The 25,418-nt window shown below is 36.5% G+C and overlaps 1 protein-coding gene across 5 annotated transcripts in view; it reads right to left on the bottom strand.

Annotated features, from left to right (window-relative positions):
• Nucleotides 1-25,418, bottom strand: part of plppr2b (phospholipid phosphatase related 2b) — a 65,274-nt gene that overhangs the window by 14,813 nt on the left and 25,043 nt on the right. For 4 of the 5 annotated variants that reach the window (XM_048200363.1, XM_048200361.1, XM_048200364.1 and 1 more), the window contains exons 3-4: nt 20,016-20,204; nt 551-671 (exon numbers count right to left, since the gene is read on the bottom strand). In XM_048200363.1, the coding sequence (XP_048056320.1) occupies nt 551-671; nt 20,016-20,204 (310 nt within the window). Of the gene's footprint in view, nt 1-550; nt 672-20,015; nt 20,641-25,418 lie in introns of those variants that run through there. The other variant, XM_048200365.1, reaches the window with a different exon arrangement.

The raw sequence follows: 25,418 nt of genomic DNA on the forward strand, positions 1-25,418 counted from the left end.
CACTGCTTGAAGACTTAATTTTGTATTTGTTTTGCGATTTTTTTGCAACGCATTCATTAATACGCATCGGACTCGGTGTGCAAGGTCTCTGTGCGTGACGAATTTTTTGGATTGCGAATATGAAAAAACGCATTTCGCAAATTTCGGACTCAGTGTGCAAAGGCCTTTAGGGTTTACAGTGGTAGTAGAATATGGTTAGTAGAATAGCTGACATGTAATTGCAACGTTACTTATAGTCAAGTATAATGTCTAAAGTGGACCAGATCGAGTCTATGGAATAGACTTCATTCCTTAAAAGAATTGGGCTAATATGTTTCTAGAGAAACTTTTTGGCCCTTTTTAAACTCAAAATTTGAGTTAAAATTTCTTTATTGAAATAAAGTGTTACCAAAAGTCTTACCAACCCCAAATTTTTGAACAGCAGTGAAAGGTGCTTCACACATACACACATACCCATTTCCTAAAGAAGTTGTAACGTGGCAGGAAAAGTTTGATTCTATGTGTCTGAAAGAGAACCCAAGAAGCAAAGAAAACTCAAAGCATAGCTTACCAAGGAAGCGGACGATGCGTCTCAGCAGAGGGTTGAAATAGCAGCAGTCAGCCGTAACAATCGTCTTCTCCTGTGTGCCCTCAGGTTTAGTGAAGAAGGATGCGAGCTCCCCCAGCAGTATCTGCAGGAGACAGACGTGGGAATGAGATTTCTCAGGTGCATATAACTTACAAAGAACAGCGCTTAGGGGGAAACACAATATTTATTTTCCTTAAACTGATTAAAATGATTGCCAAATGTACAAGGCAACATTTGTCATTGTCAAGACTGCTCGTGTTCCAGTTCCAGAATTTACAAGAAATTTACGAGAATAATAGAATCTCATTTTCAATCCCATGAATGTATAAATGCTAAATGTACCAGCACAGCTGAGACATACATGTTCAATGTGCCCTAATGAGACTGCATTCATAAAACATGAATCCTCACAGATTGGAAAGATGACAAATTAAAGTGTCCATGATAAAGAAAATATTTTTTTTTAAAACGTGTACTTAGAAATATATAGGCCTATATTTATGTTGGTGTTACATGGTTTTGAGAACCATTTTCTGGAAAGGTTTAATCACTCTAAAAATGTAATGTGGTTTAACCATCAGGTAAAAAGTAATAACATATTTCTTTATACAGTTTTGAATATTTAAAGGGTTAGTTCACACAAAAATGAAATGTCATTATTTACTCGCTCTCATGTCGTTCCAAGCCTGTCAGACCTTCGTTCATCTTCGAAACACAAATTAAGATATTTTGATGAAATCCAAGTTTGGAACGACATGAGGGTTAATGACAGAAATTCAATTTTTGGGTGAACTAACGTATTTAAAAATATTTATACAAATATCACAAATTATTAATTTATAAATAATATGTTCTGTTTCGTGTTTTTTTCGGCAATATCTGATTCTGTTGGTCACTCATGCCACATTTTGATGACTTTGATTCGACTTGTTTTACATATTAATAAACAATGAAGCAGTTTGTAACAGTTTCTAAGAAATAATTATAACTTTTGGCTTTTTGTTATGATAATCTGGACAGTATCACTTTTTTATGCTTTCCCACCCCTACCACCACCAAAAATAACAAAATTAGTTTTAATTCAGAAATGAAAAGTGCTCATCATCATATATGCATCATATATCTTTTCATATGTCATTGTATGAAATATTGCATTTTCAGTAATTGCACTCAATGAAAAACAAATTATATCAATACCAAGAAACATGGACAAGCAGAAAATACTTTGATTACTTTTAAAAAGATACAATTGGCTATGGCATTAAGTGTCTGAGTTAGTTGCACTTGTGAAAATGTTTGTTTGGCATCTCAAACAGCAAATGTCTGGTGTTAAATATCACACCGAGACACCTTTTTATGTGTTACTTAACCTAACTGAAAAGTCTTTGAACTATATAGACATACATAGACATGAAGATCAGCGTTTTGTAAAAGTGGTTGTTGCCTGTGCCAAAAGATCTCTAATGCCTAATTTTTATGTGTTGACAAATGCCACTCCAACCCTCTCACAGAGCGAAAATGGATATTATTCAGGGACATAAAAGCCTGAATTTCTGAGTAACCTTCAAATGTTTAGTGATGCTCTATGAATGATATTTTGCGGGGCATATTGTGCCGTTTTGAGGGCTCTTGTGTTGCGCTTTAACAAAAAAGGTGAAAATAGACAGATAGAGGAAGAGAAAGCGAGAAAATAAGAGAGAGAGAATGAATGAATATTTGACAAGAACATCCTTGATATATCAGAGTGCTCTGAAGCCGCAATGTTGAAGCAGCAGTGATACTGGCAGCCATTATGCTTTCAAATCCTTAACACACATCACGATTATAACACATCTGCTCTGAAGAGACACACACACACAGATAGATGAAACATTTGGAGTTCACTGAATGCCTCAGTGTCAAACATTAAAGGAGCTCAAAGCACTCTTAGTAGAGTTCACATCTGTGGACACATTAGGATTGTTTTGTTGTGGTTACTTCTGCGTTATCCTTCCATAAAATAAAGAAGAGTAAAAAATATATTCAAAATGAATTAATGGTTCAGTCAGTTAAACTCAGTCAAACTCATATGACTTTCCTTTTGCAATTTAATTTTATAATATTGAGAAACGTACAGTAGTTGCTAAAAATGATGTCTGTTCTAGAAAAATTGACATCACCCTTTATTCAAATATTATTAAAAATTTGTTAAAGATTTTATAAGCGTATTGAATAGTTGTACTTGGAGTCCACTGTTTTAATAACGCAATGAAACATGACAAATTGTGCGGACATCATTTTTGGCTAGTATGTCATATAAAGAAATTTAACTTTTTTTTTTTTTTTGCATAGTAAAATAAAACCTGTAGCTGTAGTTTGCACTTTTTTTGGACAAATAATTTTGTCAGGTAAATACCTTACCCAAGTTTAGTGTTTTGTTTTTCCCTCATATTTAAAATAATAATAAAAAAGAATATATTTATATTCCTCATATTTTGGTGTTTTAATCAAACTTAAACAAATATACCCTCTGGACATTTTTGACCACTACTGTAGATTTGAAAGTGGTGATAAAGGGAAAGATTTCCGTGTGACTTAAAGGGATAGTCCAACAGAAAATGAAAAAATTGTCATCATTTACTCACCCTCGTGTTGTTCCAAACCTGTATGAGTTTCTTTCTTCTGTTGAACAAAAAAGAAGATAATTTAAAGAATTTCAGTAACTAGACAGTTGACGACACCCATTGACTTCCATAGTATTTTTTTCCTACTATGGAAGTCAATGGGTGCCATCAACTGTCTGGTTACCAACATTGTTCAAAATATCTTCTTTTGTGTTCAACAGAAGAAAGAAACTCATACAGGTTTGGAACAACTCAAGGGTGTGTAAATGATGACAAAAATTCCATTTTTGGGTGAAATTTCCCTTTAAATTTTGGTTTGTTTATCACACATTACTACTTCAGAAGACTTAATATAGCATCATATGGTACTTCAATGGAGATTTTTAGCACTTTAGGAGATTGAAAACCCACTTTTATCATGTTTTTATGTTCTTGCTCTGACAAAATGACAAAGTTAGGTTTACTTAATTTTATTTTCTAAATTTCTTTTATTGTGAACAATTTACCCTTGCATAAGTCCATTTGAATAAATGTCATAACTAGACCTTCTGGTGAAAAATACTTCTCTCTGGTGACATATTCAGGACTTCTCCAATAATTTAGTTCACTTAAACCCTGCAAGCTTGCATTCATCTGCCTCCACTTTTGAACTCAACACCCATATTCAAAATCCAATCAACAACCGATGCTTAGAACCAGAACCAGGTCCCCACCCTTTTCTTTTACAATAACCCATTTCAATAGGATGTACATCATTTAAAACAGTAGAAATCATCTCTTGCTACTTCCTTTTCATCACATCTCCTTTTGTGTTTTGAAAGAAGTCAAATGGGTTTGGAATGATATGAGGGTGAGTAAATAATGAAAAAACTTCCATGTTTGTGTGAATTATCCTTTTAATTTTTGTTTGAACTGGAGCGACACAATTATTTTACAGTGACATTGCCAGTAAGCATTTTGCTGTGGTTTGCTGCATTTTGCTGTAGTTGACATAGATAATGAGAATGAAACTGATAAACCAGCAAGATGTGCTCAGCACTATAGCAAACCCCCAAGGCAACATCATCCTTGATCCTCACTAATCAGACAAAGAGGGAGCTGTCAGTGTCATTTCGTATAAATTAAGACACAAGGTTTAACTTGTCCTCTAGAAGCTGCAGCAAGAGAGGACAAAAAAAACACGGTCTTTAGAGCGAATTAATGGAAGCTGTTGAAGTGAAGTGCTTACATGTTTAATTGATGAAACAGCTCTGCTGACTGAAGACTTTGAGGTAAAGACAGACGGAGGGTACAAGGAGTTCAAAGCATGGTGAGAAAGAGATCGATAGTGAAAACAAACCACCAAAATAGGGGGAAATAAAAGAGGAAAGAGAGCTGAAATGGAGGGCCTGTCTGTTTCCTAAGGAAATCATATAGTACTTGAACATCGTAGACACAGACATTTTGTGGCAGCTGGAAATGCTGTCAAATCCAAAGCTTCTAGCAAAAAAGTAGAGCACCAAAAAATGTAGGCACTTAGCGATGTTGAAAACCCTTTGTGGTCTACAGTGGGTGTCATACAAACACCACCGAATGCCGAATAATCCAAACGTTCTAGCAAAGGTGTCATGAAAACAAATCCCATGCTGCAAATCATGAAATCAAATCAGCAACAATATTACAACATAAAACTAGTGATGTATAGCCATTGGTAATATGCATAAAATGTACATATCTACAGTACAAATTACTGCAAATATATATATATATAAGTAGTTTAGGGACACCAACTCAACTACATCATTTACAATGCTTCATGGGAGTGGACAGCCACTGTTGACTTCTATTGTACTGATGTTTAACACAGTTCTCTGATCAGTGGATCTTTCTTTTTAACATTATGGCTATGCAGTTCTTCACATGGAATTTGGCGATTCAATTTGCTTATTCTGATTATATAAGTTGAAATACCACTGACTTGTGAATTCAATAGATGCATCTACCATTGATAACATCAAGGTAGTTTTGTACCGAAATCAATTTCACTATGTATAAAGCGATGGAATTACTGAAATATCTGGAATTGACTAAAGTAAATAAGGTCATAAGACTGACCAAAAATGGGATGGCATTTTTACATCAGATGGGATGATCAGCAGTACTTGAACCACCAACTGTTATTTTACTCAGAAACTTGGCAAAAGGGTCTAAATCCAAAATGAAGGTGCAGCAGGCAGCCAGACGATTTGTGCACAAGGACCAAATTAGCTTTAATTATGGCTTTTGACAAAGGTCAAATTAAATGAGGAGAAGCATTGTGAAAATACATCTTAACAGAAATTAAATTTCTCAGAGGATGCCTGAGCCAGAAAAGCAGGCTGCAATTTGCTCTGTAATTTTTACTGAGGTTGTGTGAAGAAAAATACAGACGTGCTTGATTAAGTCATAAAGCATGTCTGCCAAATTTACATAACCGTGTCTTGTCTGACACTGCACTTTTCTGAAAGACCAGGGGCCAGTTGCATAAACACAGCCATAATGTTAACACTGTCTTAAAGGGTTAGTTCACCCAAAAATGAAATTTCTGTCATTAACTACCCTCATGTCGTTCCACACCCGTAATACCTTTGTTCATCTTTGTAACACAAAGTAAGATATTTTTGATGAAATCTGAAAGCTTTCTGACCTCCCTATAGACAGCAACGTCATAACCAATTTCAAGGCCCAGAAAGGCAGTAAAGACATTGTTAAAACAGTTAATGTGACTACAGTGGTTCAACCTTAAAGGTGCCATCGATTTTTTACAAGATGTAATATAAGTCTAAGGTGTCCCCTGAATGTGTCTATGAAGTTTCAGCTCAAAATACCCCATAGATTTTTTTTAATTAATTTTTTTAACTGCCTATTTTGGGGCATAATTAGAAATGCGCCGATTCAGGCTGCGGCCCCTTTAATTGCTCACGCTCTCCGCCCCCTCCCGAGCTCTCGACCCTATCATTGCATAAACAAAGTTCACACAGCTAATATAACCCTCAGAATGGATTTTTACAAAGTGTTCGTCATGCATGCTGCATTCATGGATTGGATCATGTGAGTATTGTATTTATTTGGATGTTTACATTTGATTCTGAATGAGTTTGATAGTGCTCCGTGGCTAACAGCTAATGCTACATTGTTGGAGAGATTTATAAAGAATGAAGTTGTTTATGAATTATACAGACTGCAAGTGTTTAATAATGAAAATAGCGACGGCTCGTCTCTGTGAATACAGTAAGAAACGATGGTAACTTTAACCACATTTAACAGTACATTAGCAACATGCTAACGAAACATTAAGAAAGACAGTTTACAAATATCACTAAAAATATCATGTTATCATGGATCATGTCAATTATTATTGCTCCATCTGCCATTTTTCGCTATTGTTCTTACTTGCTTACCTAGTCTGACGATTCAGCTGTGCACAGATCCAGACGTTAATACTGGCTTGAATGCTTTGAACATGGGCTGGCATATGCAAATATTGGGGGCGTACATATTAATGATCCCGTACGTAACGTGTTACGTAACGCCTGTTCTTCGGAGGTCTTTTAAACAAATGAGATTTATATAAGAAGGAGGAAACAATGGAGTTTGAGACTCACTGTATGTCATTTACATGTACTGAACTCTTGTTATTCAACTATGCCAAGGTAAATTCAATTTTTAATTCTAGGGCACCTTTAATGTTATGAAGCGACGAGAATACTTTTTGTGCGCAAAAACAAAAGAACTTTATTCAACAATTTATTGTCTTCCCTGTCTCCTACACTGTTGACATTGTAAACACAGTGCAGCGCTTCCAGGTTCTACGTCAGAACGCGACTCATTATTGGCCAGCTCCTGCATCAGCATCACACGCATGCGTCATGGTGCTCACATGTACAGCGCTGACCAATACCAAAGACTATAGAATAACACAAGACGTGTCACTCGTATTGTTTTGAATGGGAGAAAGTGTAACGTGCAATATGGCGGAATAAGTCCCGCCTTCTAAATAAGAGCCAATCGCCGACTGGTAAAGTCATCGCGTCACTGCAGCAGCCGTTAGAAGCACCGGTTTCTATAGAAACAGTCAGACGCGCGCCTCTGAAACATGGCAGAAGAGACGCGCATTTAGGTCTGCGCATGCGCATTAGCTTGATCCAGCCTAAAAAATACAGTTTTTTGTCATGATTCGAGTGTTTGGATACAACATTTATAAGACAGCTGTTGTCAGATTTCATTGGTGATTTCAAATATGAAATGTAATCGTAAGGTTGGCGAAAAATTTTGGAGAATTTGATGTTTCCCCATTCAAAGAGATAGGGCATGATACCCAGGATGCCCGAGAGGCGTTTCAAAGATGGCCGCAGAGTGAAATAACTTGTCTTAAAGGGACTTTGCCAATACTCAGCCAGTGTTCTGACGTAGAACCTGGAAGCGCTGCTCTGTGTGTAGAAATTGGTTATGACATTGCTGTCTATAGGGAGGTCAGAAATCTCTCGTATTTCATAAAAAATATCTTAAGTTGTTTTCCGAAGATGAACAAAGGTCTTACGGGTTTGGAACGACATGAGGGTGAGTAATTCATGACAGAAATTTCATTTTTAGGTGAACTAACCCTTTAAGAACAAGTCTGTTTAACTACAGCAGTTACCCAAGGGGTAATCAGACTTCTTTTTCAGATTCAAATAGCTAGTCTTTTATGTAAATGTCTTTAAAAAGTTATGGTCTTAGGTTAGGTTAAGTTACGCATCTTAGTTCACACTTCACACATGTTTGGTTCGATTAAAACGAACCCTGGTGCGATTGCTCGGTTAGTGCGGTTCATTTGAACATATGTGAACGCTGCCATCCGAACCCTGGTGCGCACCGAACAAGCGGACCGAGACCGCTGAAAAGATGGGTCTCGGTCCGCTTCCAAACGAACTCTGGTGCGGTTCGAATGATATATGAACGCAACACGGACCAAAGACATGTAACCGAACCAAAAACAGGAAGATGAGACCCTAAAAAGTAGCGAATCCTCACGCATGTCGGTTTTTCTCGTCATAGTCGCGAGTTTGCCCACCACAGGCATCAGACGCGCGTCTCCACGCAGCAGATCATTTGTGTGTGTGACGGATGGATTCCCGCCGGTGTTTTGACTACTTTACACATTTTATAAGCTCTTCACGAGTTCCCAGCTGGCAAAAATACCATCACATGCAGGCTACACACACAACGAGCGCATTTACCTCAGCAAACAGCACTGTTTTGGATGTTCGGTAAGTTCCGTCTCAGAATAGGCAATACGTCATAAAATCCGACCAATCACGTTGTGAACATATCCCTATGCCTTAAGGTGCGGTATCTTTTGGTTCGGTGATAAAATTGCCAATGTGAACGCTAACCGGACCAGGACTAAATGTTTTTTTTCTTCTTTGGTCCGGACCAAATGAACCAAACGAACCGAACTACAAGTGTGAACGCACCCTTAAAGAAAAAAAAAAAACTTGTAAGACTAGTCTTTGCAGTTTATGTAACCAGCTACAGCTTAAAATCAACATAAATCTCCATGCTGGTCAAAGCCGTTTCGCTGGTGAAGCAGGCTGACCAAACAAATCTTGCTTGTTTGATTAAGGAACCTGGTGGGAGCCCCAGAGTATCAAGTCTTCTATGATGATGACCAAAATAAAAAAACACTATATAGTTATGATTTATCTTTTCTGCAGGATGGAACAACCATGGATTTTGCGGAGCACGACCGTATCACACCACCAACAGTACTGGACATTTCACAAGCAGTGCACTGCCCCAGGCGCTGGCCCACTTCTCTTCTGCCAAACCAATTCTCTCGGTGGACTGGGTACTTATAATATACCGTCCAGTCCATAGTGACATAGAACAATATTAATAATTCACTGTACACTTCACATGCCTTAAAGAGGCTGTTTGGAAAAGGAGCAAGGTCATCGTTTCTAGGGAGAAGAGGGAGAAGATCAGAATTTCTAAAGTAATAGTTCGACCAAAACAAATGAATTTATTCACCCTTATATCATTCCAAATCAGAATGTTTTTTCTTTCTTCCATGGAACTGCAATTACTGATGGCTCATTTACTTTTGGGAGGCAATAACTCTATTTATCGTGAATTTAGATTTTTAAAACTTTGCAGACCTTTTACATTCACAAACAGCTATATTACAAACTACATGAAAGATAATATCCAAAAAAGCATAATAGAGGCACTTTAAGTCACTACTCATGGAACGTCTTTCCCTCCACCACAGCTCGTTTCACATTTTTTTTCCACACACATTCCCATATTCATGTGAAAAGCAGCAGAATTAACCTTCTGCTACATATCTTGTTTGGTGTTTCACAGAAAAAACATGTCATTTGGGTTTGGAACGACATGAGGGTGAGTCAATGATGACAGAAAAGAAGAACAAATTGGACATCAACTTATTCGAAAATGATGCACTCGCTCAGCAGACTTCCAGTTCCTCCTGAGACTGGCAGCCCGCTTAGGATCGTCTTTCCGGGTGACATGCTCAAGGATACAGGCTGATACAACCTGCTCTGTTGTCATAGCGTTACCATGGCATCGGTATGACAGCTGATGCACTCATGCTCCTGCTAATCCAATGCAGATCACAAATAGACCGCACCACATCACAGATCTCATTCATTTCCACGTGCTGTCAGCCAAATTTTTAGCTGTCGTTTGATTACAGCAAACTGAGAAACCAGTGCCAGTGTGTTTACATTAATCTTTTCTGTCCATAATGTGTGTTCACTGTTATCACAACCTTCTTCGATTTCTTTCATCTAGTTTTTTTCTTGCCCTTTTTGTGGGTTTTACACTCTGTCATTCCTGATTTCTGGGATTTTGTCCTTCTGTCTTTCTGCAGGCATCTCTCCAAGTGCCGTATAGGGAAACTGGGTTAGCATCATCCCTCTATCTCTCTCTACCCACCACCAGCTCTTGTTTTTTCTTCAGTTCTCATGCTTTATTCTCCTCTTTAAACTCAACGTGAAATCTAATTTGACCCCATTTATTTTCCTAATGCATCTTTTTAGTCCCATTGTGGATTATTCATCAGCGCACATTACTGCAAGGAAAAACAAATGTTAGTCTTTGTAATCATTCATCAAAATGTAATAACGCTCCTTCCTCTGAAATGCCTTTCCTTGGTGATGCAGGTCTAAAATACAGAGTGCTATCTGTTAGCATTCCCATCTCAATGGAAGTTGCTTGGTTGGCGCAGGACGTACACAATTTGAAATCTGCCAAATTTTGGGCACAGATCTGCAGCCAATTTTTACTTTGCAGCTACAGAAAATGACATCATGACAACACTGATTGGCTGATGGCACCACAAGTCTGCATACAAACCCTTAATTAGTGACTATCCTGACCTGTGACATCAAAGGCAGTCAAAACAAACAGGGTACTGGTAAAATATATGCATTAATAATATAATAAAATATTTAAATATTAAAAAAACCCTCTTAGCTGATGTCACCTACCTTTTTATTTTTCAACCACCTGACTCCTTTCTGGTAACGCCCACTTTTCACGACCCAATCATTTCCCATTCAAAATAAAAGTCCTGTTTTTTCTTACTCAGTATCCATTCTCACTCTGAAACACTGATAGTGATGTCAGGTATGAGATACTTAGAAGATAGTATTTAAAGGTGCCGTAGAACGTCTTTTTAAAAGATGTAATATAAGTCTAAGGTGTCCCCTGAATATGTCTGTGAAGTTTCAGCTCAAAATACCCCATAGATTTTTTTTAATACATTTTTTTAACTGCCTATTTTGGGGCACCATTAAATATGAGCCGATTTAGGCTGCGGCCCCTTTAAATGCTCACGCTCCCCGCCCACGGAGCTCGCGCTTGCCTTTAACAGCATAAACACAGTTCACACAGCTAATATAACCCTCAAAATTGTTCTTTACAAAGTGTTTGTCATGCAACATGTCTAATCGCGTAAGTATGGTATTTATTTGGATGTTTACATTTGATTCTGAATGAGTTTGATAGTGCTCTGTGGCTAACGGGCTAATATGCTACACTGTTGGAGAGATTTATAAAGAATGAAGTTGTGTTTATGAATTATACAGACTGCAAGTGTTTAAAAAATGAAAATAACGACAGTCTTGTCTCCGTGAATACAGTAAGAAACGATGGTAACTTTAACCACATTTAACAGTACATTAGCAACATGCTAACGAAACATTTAGAAAGACAATTTACAAATATCACTAAAAATATCATGTTATCATGGATCATGTCAGTTATTATTGCTCCATCTGCCATTTTTCGCTGTTTTCCTTGCTTGCTTACCTAGTCTGATGATTCAGCTGTGCACATCCAGACGTCCTGCCCTTGTCTAATGCTTGAACATGAGATGGCATATGCAAATATTGGGGTCATACATATTAATGATCCCGACTGTTACATAACAGTCGGTGTTATGTTGAGATTCGCCTGTTCCTCGGAGGTCTTTTAAACAAATGAGATTTATATAAGAAGGAGGAAACAATGGAGTTTGAGACTCACTGTATGTCTTTTCCATGTACTGAACTCTTGTTATTCAACTATGCCAAGATAAATTCAATTTTTAATTCTAGGGCACCTTTAAAAAAAATAAAATAAAAAATTATATATTGTTGATTAATATACATTACCGTTCAAAAGTTTGCGGTCGATAAAATTATTTCAATGTTTTAAAATACATCTCTTTTGCTCACCAAAGCTGCATTTATTTGACCAAAATACAGTAAAAAAAAGTGTTAGGAAATATTATTACAATTTAAAACAACTGTTTTCTATTTTAATACTTATTAAATTTTAATTTATTCATGTGATGGCAAAGCTATATTTTCAACATCATTACACAGCCTTCAGTGTCACATGATCCTTCAGAAATCATTCTAATATGCTTTGTTATTTCTTTTGTATTTAAAGATACTCTGATGAGTAGAAAGTTTAAAAAAAATAATTCATCCGAAATAGATTTTTTTTTTAAGAATAATAATATAAAATTATTTACTGTCACTTTTTATCAATGTAATGTGTATTTCCTGAAGAAAAGTATTAATTTCTTTAAAACTACATTTTAAAAAACCCAAACTTTCAAATGGTAATGTAACTATTAATTTCTTTGTTTTTAATTGATTGAACTTGGACCAATGTGGAAATTTTCCTTTGGCGTCTCATAAGACACAAAAGTTCTACACACTTAAGACAATATGCAGTAAAGACAATAATCAAAAAATTGCAACTAATTAATTTAGCAATTTTATTAAACTTCTTATTTTGATGCACATTTACAGTTTCAATTAGCTTTTTCTCTTTATAAACATTTCCTTTTTTGTGTGTTAATGAATACATTTTTTTGCTGTTAATTTTAGTTGTTATTCTCTAATAATTTTGGTTTGATGTTTCTATTGTAAACTCACTTTCTATTTAAAGGTGGATTATTGTGCACACTTCCTGCTTTCTTGCTACCTAGCAACCTTGTAGAATCGCTATCTGCCAAGCTTTTCATGTGAAGGTCACAGCAGTGTACGATGCTTGGTTTGAGCTGTGCGCTGAAGTCCTGACACAAGTCAGGTGAAAGGGCCTTCATTTTCTCCATTTTTCACATTTCCATCCACAAACAGTCCTGCTTCTCTCTTTACTCTAGCACATCTCTCTCTCCATGCCCACATGACCAACTCCCAGTGTTCCCGAAGCTGAGTAGGAGTGTTAAACAAAAGCTGATGCCTTAATCTAAGGCTTACTAAGATTAGGCTGTGGATCGTCTCCACAGAGAGAGGTTAAACACATCCGCTGGGCATTGCTGTACACTTACGAGAGCTGAGTGCGGATGACACGGATCTCAATAAGAATATAATCTTTATGTGTGTGTCTCTTCCTCTGTTCCTCTTTTTACACCCTATTCTCCATCAGTATGTTTTCCATTTCTCTGCCTTGCTCAAACACTTATTAGAACGGTAAGTAAAATAGATAATTTCAGAAGTGATGCTGCTCCATTAAAACTAATTCTCATATGTGTTTCTAAACAATAATGATAATTTTAACTGTAAAACACTGCAAAAATGCTAAGGTAAAAACCTGTTAATCGGTTATCGGTAAGTTGCCTAACTGTATTGGGTGAAATACTGTAATAAATCTTATGGGCATTTCATATCATTTTACAGTAAAATTCAGTTAAATTTACAGTTTTTGGAAGTGAAAAAGAACAAGTCATCTTATGTGTTATAATTTACAATGAAAAAAATGTAAATTGACATTCGCAGAATTCTCTATGTGACATCTCATATATGACAGTTTTTCACTGAAATAACTGTTTTTTCTTCTCAGTTATGGACAATAAGGTCTTATGTTGTTAGATTAATGTTTATTCCATATTAGTCTCATGTGACCATGAGAGTGTTTTTTATTTGTGTGCACCTTCTATATATTAATATTTATCTCTGCTCATGAAAAAGCTATTAGAAAGCTATTACATCAGTTAATAAAAAAGTAAACATTTACTGTAAATTTAAAGGGGACCTATATTATGTCCCTTTTTACAAGATGTAATATAAGTCTTGAATAAGTAACTTAGTAGCGTTAATAAGAATACATTTCTTGAATCTTGAATGCTGCTGTTAAATGCTCTGGCGAGGAGATAAACATGGCGGCCTGTGTACAGCTGACTCAGGGCGGAGTCTATGCTAATAGAGTCTGTCGGTAGTCGTGGGCGGGGCATACGCATTTGTGATGTCACAAGCTACAATCTGCAAATGGCTTATACTGAGACACTGCTTATGATTTAAAAAATCACTGCTGACACACATTTATGTTCAAACACCACGTAAAAGTGAATTTTGCATAAATGGTCCCCTTTAAGTTAAATCTGTGAAATGAATATTTTTGCTACTGTATTTTATAACCAGAGCTGCCATTTTTTTCTTTTCCAGTGTACGGTAAGAACATCATCCTCTCTCACATTAACAATTATTATAGAGCAATTAGTTCCTGTCCTCAAATTTGATTACCCGATCAGTATCGGGAAATGTCACTGTTTGTTTGACTCCAACTGTCTGTGTTCCCAGCATTCTTCAGTCTCTCTCTCCACTATAATGTGAGCATCCACAGACAAACAGAATGAGGTCACAGAAACACACTTATGGCAAACCCGCATTACTGGCATATAGGAGCACACAGTCCCCAAACATCCATCATGAATACAGAATTGTGACATCAGCAAGCTGCAGCTTCTCAGTGGATGATGCTGTACATCTCTGCTGGGCCAGAGCTCGCTTCAGATCAAAGGCACAGACTGTACCAGAGCTGCCATATTTACCAGAAAAAACAGACTGCCAAAAACTGAAGCAGCATGAATAATTTAAGGTGTATTTGTTAGCATTTGTAGACTTCATTAAAGCACTATTAATGGAATAGTGTCACTATTTACTCACCCTCATGTTGTTCCAAACCTGTTACTGATTACATGGAACACAGAGAAAGATTTTTTTTCTTCCATTTAACGACAAAGAGGTGATCTTATTTTTAGTGGTTGTTCACTAGCCCACAACGACAAGACATACGATCTGAGGTTTCAGTCATGTCCGTAGTACAAACAGTGTGAGTTTTGAGTTATGCGCTATAAAGGTTAGTTTATTAAAATCACTAACCCTGTATGAGCAATAATAAAAATAGCAGTTATGCATTTACCTGTATCAACAAACACAATTGAGAGAAATTATTTTTTAATTGAAGAAATGGGAAAGCTGCCAGTAGAGGTTTTCAATATATATACTATTAATTCTGCTTTGAAATAATTTCAACCCAGGCTTCTTTGGAAAAACGTTCCTGTGGCAACATTTCAGCAAAATGATATTGCTTCTTATCATTTTACAACATTTTCAAAGTGAAATGTCCAGTGAGTTGTACTAAAAGCATGTTCAGTTTCAACCAAATTAGATAAGCGTGTTGGGGAAAGTTACTTAAAATAATGCATTACAATATTGTGTTACTCTCTAAAAAAGTAACTGCCTTAGTTACATTTAATGGAAAGTAATGCGTTGCGTTACTTTTTCTCACCTGGGCTGGGCTTACTTCTTTGTTTTTTAATAACAACAACAACAACAACAAAAAAAGTTATATTTTTGGCAAATGTTAAGGCCCTTTCATGCCAAAAGTGAAATGAATAAGCCTTCACACCTGTACAGTAGAGGGCGTAGCTCAAACAAACCTTTCAGCTGTGCTGCCATTCTGAATTATAGAAGGATCGGATGCAGGAGAAAGTTCAACAATCTTTAGCAATAAAAACATAAAAATTGCACAAAAATATGAGTCAGCAGCAAAGACATTAATAAAGTGAGATTAAATACATAAAGTGTACTTGTGTAATTTGTGTAGTAACTTGCATTAGTAATTTGAAAAAGTAAAAGTAATAAGTAATATTTTGTTGTAAATTTAAATCAATTTTAAATCAAAAATTGAATTTACCTTGGCATAGTTGAATAACAAGAGTTCAGTACATGGAAATGACATACAAGTGAGTCTCAAACACCATTGTTTCCTCCTTCTTGTGTAAATCTCATTTGTTTAAAAGACCTCTGAAGAACAGGCGAATCTCAACATAATACCGACTGTTACGTAACAGTCAGGATCATTAATATGTACGCCCCCAATATTTGCATATGCCAGCTCATGTTCAAGGCACAGGTTCAAGCTCATGCACAGCTGAATCATCAGACTAGGTAAGCAAGCAAGGACAATAGCGAAAAATGGCAGATGGAGCAATAATAACTGACATGATCCATGATTACATGATATTTTTAGTGATATTTGTAAATTGTCTTTCTAAATGTTTCATTAGCATGTTGCTAATGTACTGTTAAATGTGGTTAACGTTACCATCGTTGCTTACTGTATTCACGGAGACAAGAGAGTCGTCGCTATTTTCATTATTAAACACTTTCAGACTGTATAATTCATAAACACATCTTCATTCTTTATAAATCTCTCCAACAGTGTGTAATGTTAGCTTTAGCCACGGAGCACTATAAAACACATTCAGAATCAAATGTAAACATCCAAATAAATACTATTACTCACATGATCCGACGCATGCATGCAGTATGCATGACGAACATCTTGTAAAGATCCATTTGTGGGTTATATTAGCTGTGTGAACTTTGTAAATACACTGTTTTATAGTCGAGAGCTCCGGGGGCAGGGAGCGCGCGATTTAAAGGGGCCGCAGCCTGAATCGGTGCATAGTTAATGATGCCCCAAAATAAGCAGTTAAAAAAATTTATTAAAAAAAATCTATGGGGTATTTTGAGCTGAAACTTCACAGACACATTCAGGGGACACCTTAGACTTATATTACTGGTTCTAGGGCACCTTTAAAAGTAATGCGTTACTTTACTACTTACTTGAAAAAGGTAATCTGATTACGTAACTCACATTACTTGTAATGTGTTACCCCTAACGCTGAATGTGAATCTTGCAATGTTTCACTTCTTTGGTTATTGTACATATAACAGCAGTTCGGAAATGATCTTCATCCAGATGAGATAAAAATGCAACCATGCTATTTTAGCATGCTTCTGTCTTTGAGCATTTTTTTATTTATTTATTTATTTTTTTTACATCTCTTTTAGTCTTTGAGTTCTTTTTATTTCTCTGTTAATTGTCTACTATAAAGGTAAACATTCAAGGAAGACTTGGAATATAATGTTGTTAAACTAATTGATTGAGATTTTAGTAATATTCTGAGCTTGTCAGCCCTTTACTCCTATTTCTAAGGAAAAGACCAGCCTGGACATTCTGACAAATAACTGTTTTTGTGTGCGACAGAAGAAAGTAAGTCATATGGGTTTGGAATAACATGAATAAATGTTGACAAAATTTATATTTTTGGTGAATTATTATTCCTTGTAAGGAATTTAAGGCATGAAAAGAGAAGACAGTTTTTGTTTGACTTCCATTATATTTTTTTGTACATTCAATGGAAATCAAACCTCTCTGGATCTAAATGAGGGTGAGTAAATGATGACAGAATTTTCATTTTTAGGTGGACTGTCCCTTTGAACTAGCCATACTGAAAAGGAACTGACCCCAATCCAGGACTCAGTGGCACTCCTCTCATTAGAGAACACAAACGTCGATGACTGCTGAGAATTAGAGGGCCACTTGACATCTTCAGATGTGGAGAGGCAGCATATCTCAATAATTAAGCCCTTCAGCGGGGTTCAAACACGTGTTTACAGCGGGAAAATCGGCCTTGTTTAAGGCGCTAGTTTTTCCCTTTCACTATCACCGTTTCCAGATTCAACTCTCAGCAAAAGATAGAAAGCTCTAACCGCCCACACACACTCCAAGATCCCACATATTCACACACGTGCACACTCATACATGCATGCACACACACATACACACAGAGGGCGCAGATGCAAATGCTCACTATCCTCAAGACAAAGAGATAAGGGCAATTACTCACAAAGAGAGCATGCTCTCTCTCTCTCTCTCTCACACACACACACACGTTGCGTTTCCAACGTTTTATGGGGACTTTCCATAGACATAATGATATTTATACTGTACAAACAATTTTTTTTCTATACTGTAACCTTAACCCTACCCCTTCTGTATGATTTATAAGCTGATTTCCTCATGGGGACCAAACCCTAACCCTACAAACCGTATATTCTATCCCCTAACCCTAACCCTACCCATCACAGAAAAATTTCAGCATGTTTTTATCAGTGAAATACGACCTGAAGGTTTCATGATTCACCCCTCTGTATGTTCTATATGTTCACAGACACCTATACATTCTTTCCTTTTTTTCCATTACAATTTATTACATAGGCCTAATATAATTAGTAAGATACAATAAAAAATAATACAACACAATTAAAATAAAATGCACATCACAAAATACACATGGCAAAAGAAATCATCGCTAAAATAATTTCTTACTGTTTTCAGAGTTCATAGAGACACACATGGCAAGAAAATGACACAGCTTTGCCGAAATTAAACCTCAGGTGACTCTCAGCACGCACAGGGAGCCTCAGGTGTCCCTGTGCACACTGCTGTCATTTCCTTGTGAAGGAAGAAAAGAGCTTTTTTCCACCTTCTGCTCTCATTTGCACAGATGAGGAACGTGTATGTATGTGTGTGCAGTGTGTGTATAAATACTCAAAAGCGAAGAAAGCGCCTCTGATGTCTGATGTTGTGGTATCTCACCATCTGTTTCTGTGATGTTGGGTGAGAGACAGACATTAATTCACCCTTCCTCTGATAATGAATCATTTGACACCACTGGGAAATCTGTATTTTTCCTGGCTAGCTGAATCAAGACTCTTGTGTTGACCTCTTCTAGCTTCCATTCATTACACTGCACCACACTGTAGATATCTGACCTTGTTAATGTCACTTTTGTTCGGTCTGACCTAAAAAATAATGACATGACATCTCAGCCCTGACATCCAAACAAGAGACAGAGCAGGCCCAAAGCATGCTCTGCGCAAGTACATGGACTACCATTCAAAGGTTTGAGGTCCATAAGATCTCTTAAAAAGAAATACTTACTTTTATTCAGCAAGGATGCATTACATGTATCAAAAGTAAAGATTTTTATACATTGTTACAAAAAATTCTATTTCAAAATAACAATGTTCATCAAAGAATCCTGAAAGAAAAAATTATCACAGTTTTCACAAAAATATTAAGTTAGCGCAACTGTTTAACAATGATGATAAGAAATGTTTCATGAGCAGCAAATCAGCATATTAGAATGATTTCTGAAGGATCATGTGACACTGAAGACTGTAATGATGCTGAAAATTCAGATTTGCATCACAGGAATAAATTACATTTTAAAATATATTCAAATAGAAAACAATTATTTTCAATTGTAATAATATTTCATAACATTACTGTATTTTCATCAAATAAATGCAGCCTTGGTGAGCAAAAGTGACAATGCAGTCACATTAGCAAAATTTTGTAGGGAAGAATGTCCATTATCAAGTGTAGAGATGCATCAAGAACCGCTCACACAGAAGTCACTTTCGAATCAAGCCGCTTCCCGTTGGTCAACATGCAAAAATTTGTATGACCAACTTGAAACCGATGCGGAATATTTCGCCCTAAAGGGAAATTGAAATTGAAATGACTGGATTTCGTCTGCAAAATTCACTGAACAACAGTAAACGTGAGCAATGTAGGCTCTGTTGGATTTACTCTTTTTTAACCTGATGAACCTTAACCTTAAACCAGTTCAGACCGTTCCAAAATGGTCTCAACTAGTTTTAGATTAATAATTCTGGTCTGTATCTGACACAAGAAGCTGTTTTTTTTTTTGCAGGTAAACCAGCCTGACCAGTGTGACCATGGAAGATGACCAACCAAAACCAGCATAAAAGTGCCCAAAACAAGCCAAATGCAGCTTCGTAAATCAGTTGAACCACTTAAGATAGTCTAGGGTGATTTTATTATTTTTAATTCTGAGGTAAATCATTAATTTAACCAATGCAATAAATTATAATTCTCATTTATATCACAATTATTTCTCTTACATTGCAATGAGATTAAAAAGCAATTGAACTCAATATATGTATATATATATATATATATATTTCATTTTCATTATCGAGATTGTTAACAAGTGGCAAACAATAGCACCGGAACTAAAGTTGAAGTTAGTGAAATATCCAATGCATAAGATTGAGACATTCACACAGTCATTAACAATCCCACATGCAGACACATTGACGCACACACACGTGTGGCACCACAGAGAAGTGTGAGTTTATGAATGGCAGTAAAACTCTTACGGTGACAGTGGGGATGGCGGTGACCAGCGAATACACCAGCACCGGGGGAGCTTTGCTGTCATCTTCAGGTCCTGGATACGGCTTGGAGAAGGATTTATCGAAGCAGAAGAATCCTTGAACGTGCACCGGGAATGTGTCCGTATACTCAAAGTAGTATGCCAGGAGAACCGTTCCTGCCATGATCACCAGCTGGAAATAGAACATGATTCCAGTTTAGAATAGAAAATCCGTTCTAATACGTGGATGGTGGGGTTCTGGAATAAAACACAAGCTGCAGTCAGAATCTTCGGCTGAGTGAAGGAATAAGAAGAAGAAGAAAAAAAAAAAAAAAAGACAATTCTCCCCCGTGAGAGAAGTGACAGAAGATTTTGTGGTGCGAATGAGTGAAGGCAGCATGAAAGGATACTGAGAGAATGGCTAGAATCCCTTCAGCTGTGCCTATCTATAGAAATAAAAAAAGAGCCATGGAAGACACAAATAAAGAGAGGCATTTTATGGAAAAGGAAATAAGCAGATGAGAATGATCAAGGAAGAGAAGAAAAATAGGGGAGGAGGAAAAGAGATGGCAATGTTATAGAGAGAGAAAGAGAGGGAGGATGACTGGAGATGGTAGAGAGAGAGAGAGAGAGAGAGAGAGAGAGAGAGAGGAAGGGGGGCGTGTGCATCTGTGCTCACAGCGGGAGAGGAAATGGGTACATTGCTACAAGTAAAGCATGCAGTTCTTTCAATTTTGGGGCAGCAAAGATAAATAGCATGACATTTATTACAATAATTTATTGAATGGCACTTTCAGTCAATAGGGTACAAAATAGTGTCTGAAACTCTAAAAATATACATTTTTTTCTTTTCAACAAATGGTCAGTGAAATGACATGCTTTGTTGCAATTTTTTTTGTTTGCAATTTTTTTGTATTTTCTAGCAATACATAAATACCAAAATAAAAAATGTACCAAAAATAGGTTACACTTTATTTTAAAGTGTGCGTGTTACAGTGCATTAAGTACTAATAATAGTTAACTACATGTAGTATAGGGTTAGGGTTAGGATTAGGGTGTGGTTTAGGGTTAGTTGCATGTAACGTGTAAAAAGGACACTGTAAAATAAAGTGTTACCTAAAAATATCATGGCAGAATGAGAAACAGGGTTCCATATTTAACCTAAAGTGTTGGGGTTTGCTAGTTTTGGACCTACTGTTGGTTTACATTTGACTACATGTAACATGTAACAAGGAAACAGTAAAATAAAGTGTTACCAAAAATATGATGGCAGAATAGGAAATGGGGTTCCATATTTAGCCTAAACTGTTGGGGTTTGCTAGTTTGGGACCAACTGTTAGTTTAGATTTGACAAACTCGTAACTAACTACATTTAACGTGTGTAACAAGGACACTGTAAAATAAAGTGTTACCTAAAAATATCATGGCAGAATGAGAAACAGGGTTCCATATTTAACCTAAAGTGTTGGGGTTTGCTAGTTTTGGACATACTGTTGGTTTACATTTGACTACATGTAACATGTAACAAGGACACAGTAAAATAAAGTGTTACCAAAAAATATGATGGCAGAATAGGAAATGGGGTTCCATATTTAGCCTAAACTGTTGGGGTTTGCCAGTTTGGAACCAACTGTTCCAACTGATTTGACAAACTCATGTAACATGTGTAACAAGGACACTGTAAAATAAAGTGTTACCTAAAAATATCATGGCAGAATGAGAAACAGGGTTCCATATTTAGACTAAACTGTTGGGGTTTGCTAGGGATCAATTGTTGGTTTACATTTGACAAGTTCATATTTCCAATAGATTAAAGAGGAAATAGAAATATATTTCCAATAGGAATATATTTTTATTTTATTTTTTATTTTTTTAAACAATAACTTAGGTAACAGAGCTGAATGGTGGTTTGTTGTTCTAATGCATGAAAAAATCCTGAGACAAGTGTATTCATGGAAAGTATGTGCATGCATGTGCAGGTGCAGGTGTGTGAATCAGCAATGACATATTGGATCCATAACCATCTTGTGCCAGTGCTACTAGTAATGTTCTATGAACAACTTATAGTTGAGTACAGCCTCATACTGTAGCAGCTGATGTTCAGATTTATCAACTAAACATTTCTGTTATTCCTCTGTTTTTTTTATTTATTTTTTTACGGTTGTAATGTTGCTCACCTTATCAGGCAACATGGTTCTTCCTGGCTTCTGAAATCATTTAGTTTTTTAACATATGCACGTGTACAGCTATCACGACAATGGTATATTTAAGTGAATTCCATTCACTTAACTGTAGAGGTTCAGAACCTGCAAAACATACACTAAACTACTGTACATACAGTCGCTTTAACACTATTTACTGTGCAAGGCAAAATAATTTTAATGAAATAAAGCAATTGTATTTTTAAAAGTTTGTTTTTTATCAGAATTGTTTTCATCAGCCAATCTGCATGTCTCCATTCATCAACATTATATCTGTTAAATAAAAAATAAATAGCTTTTACTGAAATTAGAATGTCATGCTTTCATTGTTTTTATAAAATGCTGAGAAAACACTAAATTTGTCTTTATCACTCTTTTCAACCCTGTTATGACATTGTCCCCTTTAACAAATAAAGTATATTGGTACTGCCATCATATTTTTATTTATTTATTTTTCTTACTGTATTTATCAGTATCTCATTTACACATGATCTTCTCAAGCTCAGTAGTTGTGGGAAACATCACAGGGATCCATTTTTACAGACAAAATATTCTGCTCTTGGCACAAAGAAAGAATATTGACTGTGAATAATGTGGTGTGGTGCAAATATATTTGCATTAGATTGACTGATCATCAAACCCTGTAACATTCAACTCCAAAACCCCACTAATGTAAGAATTGCCAATTGTTGACCACTAATATTGGAGGTAATGCATCCATCTATGGTGGTCTCTCAATGTATTTCTATGGTATTTACAGCTTTTTTTCAACATAAACTTTTGAAATTATATTCAGTCATCATGAATAGCATGATGACCCATGTACAAACTACAGTTAAATTGTACAAGAAAGGCTAGAAGACGTGCAACTTCCAGCATAGACTCAGGAACTTCCTCAGGAACATCTCAGATCTTGATTTCTACAAAATCTATAGTGGTTAGTGTGTTTTTTCTTCTGGTCTCTTTGGAGTCAGTGGCAGAGATAATAATTGCCAAATTCTATCATCCATTAGTGGTTCAGTTCATGATAAGCAATTCTGAAATTCCATGAAGCTCTTGTATAAACCGTTGCCTAGTTATCGCTTCATTCTTGTTTTACTCTACTATGATCTTTTCTGCTGACTTCTTCTGTCTCCCCCACTGTGCCTGCTTTCATGTTATTTCTAGCTTCCTATCCCACATGAACACGAACATGAGTTTTCCGCTCTCACTCATCTAAAAGCGATCAACAGAGTTCTGCACCCAGCTTTAGTCTGCTTTATAAGCCCTCACAGCATTTCCTAATTTTTTTTTTTTTTTTTTTGTCATCCAATAACTCCACGAGGTAGCCTCTCATAAACACCAAACCAGAAATGGATTTCACTGATGTTATACTGGTCACGTTCACACAACAGCAGAATACGGCTGTCAGTCCTGTATTTGAGTCCTTAATACGGTTACATTCACACACAGTATGGTAATTTACCGTACTGTGACAACCACAATTCTATAACCAAACTCACACCCGTAAATTTTCAGGACTCACAACTGCATTCTCGGAAAACCCACACTGTGTGAACGGAACCAGACTGGACACCTAGGCTACATTCACACTGTCAGTTTTGGGGATTGACAACCACATTTACCTAATGGTGTGAGTCTCAAAATGTCCCGTTCACATAGCAACTTACAGTAGCGTCTTGAATACTGTCTGAATGAATGTGATGGACAACTAGGTCTGGTTCCGCTCACACAGTGTGTATTTTCTGAGAATGTGCTTGTGAGTCCTGAAAATTTATGGGTGTGAGTTCAGAAATAGAATTTGGTTGTCATTCCCGTAAATAATCTCTGTTGGTCACTGTTCCTAATGTTAGTGTTAAGAGAATATGGGATTGACTCCTGTTGTATGTTCATACAGACAGTATTTGAGACGCTCTTGTAAGTTGCTGTGTGAACGGGACATTTCAAGACTCACACCTGTAAGTAAATGCAGATTTCAATCTCAAAAACTAATACTGTGAATGCAGTCTTTAAAGGTGCCGTAGAACGTCTTTTCAAAAGATGTAATATAAGTCTAAGGTGTCCCCTGAATGTGTCTGTGAAGTTTCAGCTCAAAATACCCCATAGATTTTTTTTTATTAATTTTTTTAACTGCCTATTTTGGGGGATCATTAACTATGCACTGATTCAGGCTGCGGCCCCTTTAAATCTCTCGCTCCCTGCCCTCCCGAGCTCTCGACTATAAATGCAGTTATAGAGTGCATAAACAAAGTTCACACAGCTAATATAACCCTCAAATGGATCTTTACAAGATGTTCGTCATTCATGCTGCATGCATGGATCGATTCCTGTGAGTATAGTATTTATTTGGATGTTTACATTTGATTCTGAATGAGTTTGAGGCTATGCTCTGTGGCTAACGGGCTAATGCTACACTGTTGGAGAGATTTACAAAGAATGAAATTGTGTTTATGCATTATACAGACTGCAAGTGTTTAAAAATGAAAATAGCGACAGCTCTTGTCTCCGCAAATACAGTAAGAAACGATGGTAACTTTAACCACATTTAACAGTACATGAGCAACATGCTAACGAAACATTTAGAAAGACAATTTACAAATATCACTAAAAATATCATGTTATCATGGATCATGTCAGTTATTATTGCTCCATCTGCCATTTTTCGTTGTTGTCCTTGCTTGCGTCTGATGATTCAGCTGTGCACAGATCCAGACGTTAATACTGGCTGCCCTTGTGTAATGCCTTGAACATGAGCTGGCTTATGCAAATATTGGGGTCATACATATTAATGATCCCAAATGTTACGTAACAGTCGGTGTTGTGTTGAGATTCGCCTGTTTTCCGGAGGTCTTTTAAACAAATGAGATTTATGTAAGAAGGAGGAAGCAATGGAGTTTGAAACTCAATGTATGTCTTTTCCATGTACTGAACTCTTGTTATTCAACTATGCCGAGGTAAATTCAATTTTTGATTCTAGGGCACCTTTAAGCAGGGCCGTACCTAGGGTATCTGGGCCCCCAGTTGTTGCTGTGGGCCTCCTTGAAATCACTTTCTGCTGCTAATAATTTTTGAAATCTTTCCTGAAAGGAAAGATAAGATAAAATCCCATTTGATTCCTTCCACTTTCACAGTCCGACTGTATGTTACAGGGTTAAAATGCAAATGGCAAAATAATATTTTCCAAAGTAGGTTACAGCTAAATCTTG

The sequence above is a fragment of the Megalobrama amblycephala genome, linkage group LG8 (genome assembly GCF_018812025.1).
Source record: "Megalobrama amblycephala isolate DHTTF-2021 linkage group LG8, ASM1881202v1, whole genome shotgun sequence".
Taxonomy (NCBI): domain Eukaryota; kingdom Metazoa; phylum Chordata; class Actinopteri; order Cypriniformes; family Xenocyprididae; genus Megalobrama; species Megalobrama amblycephala.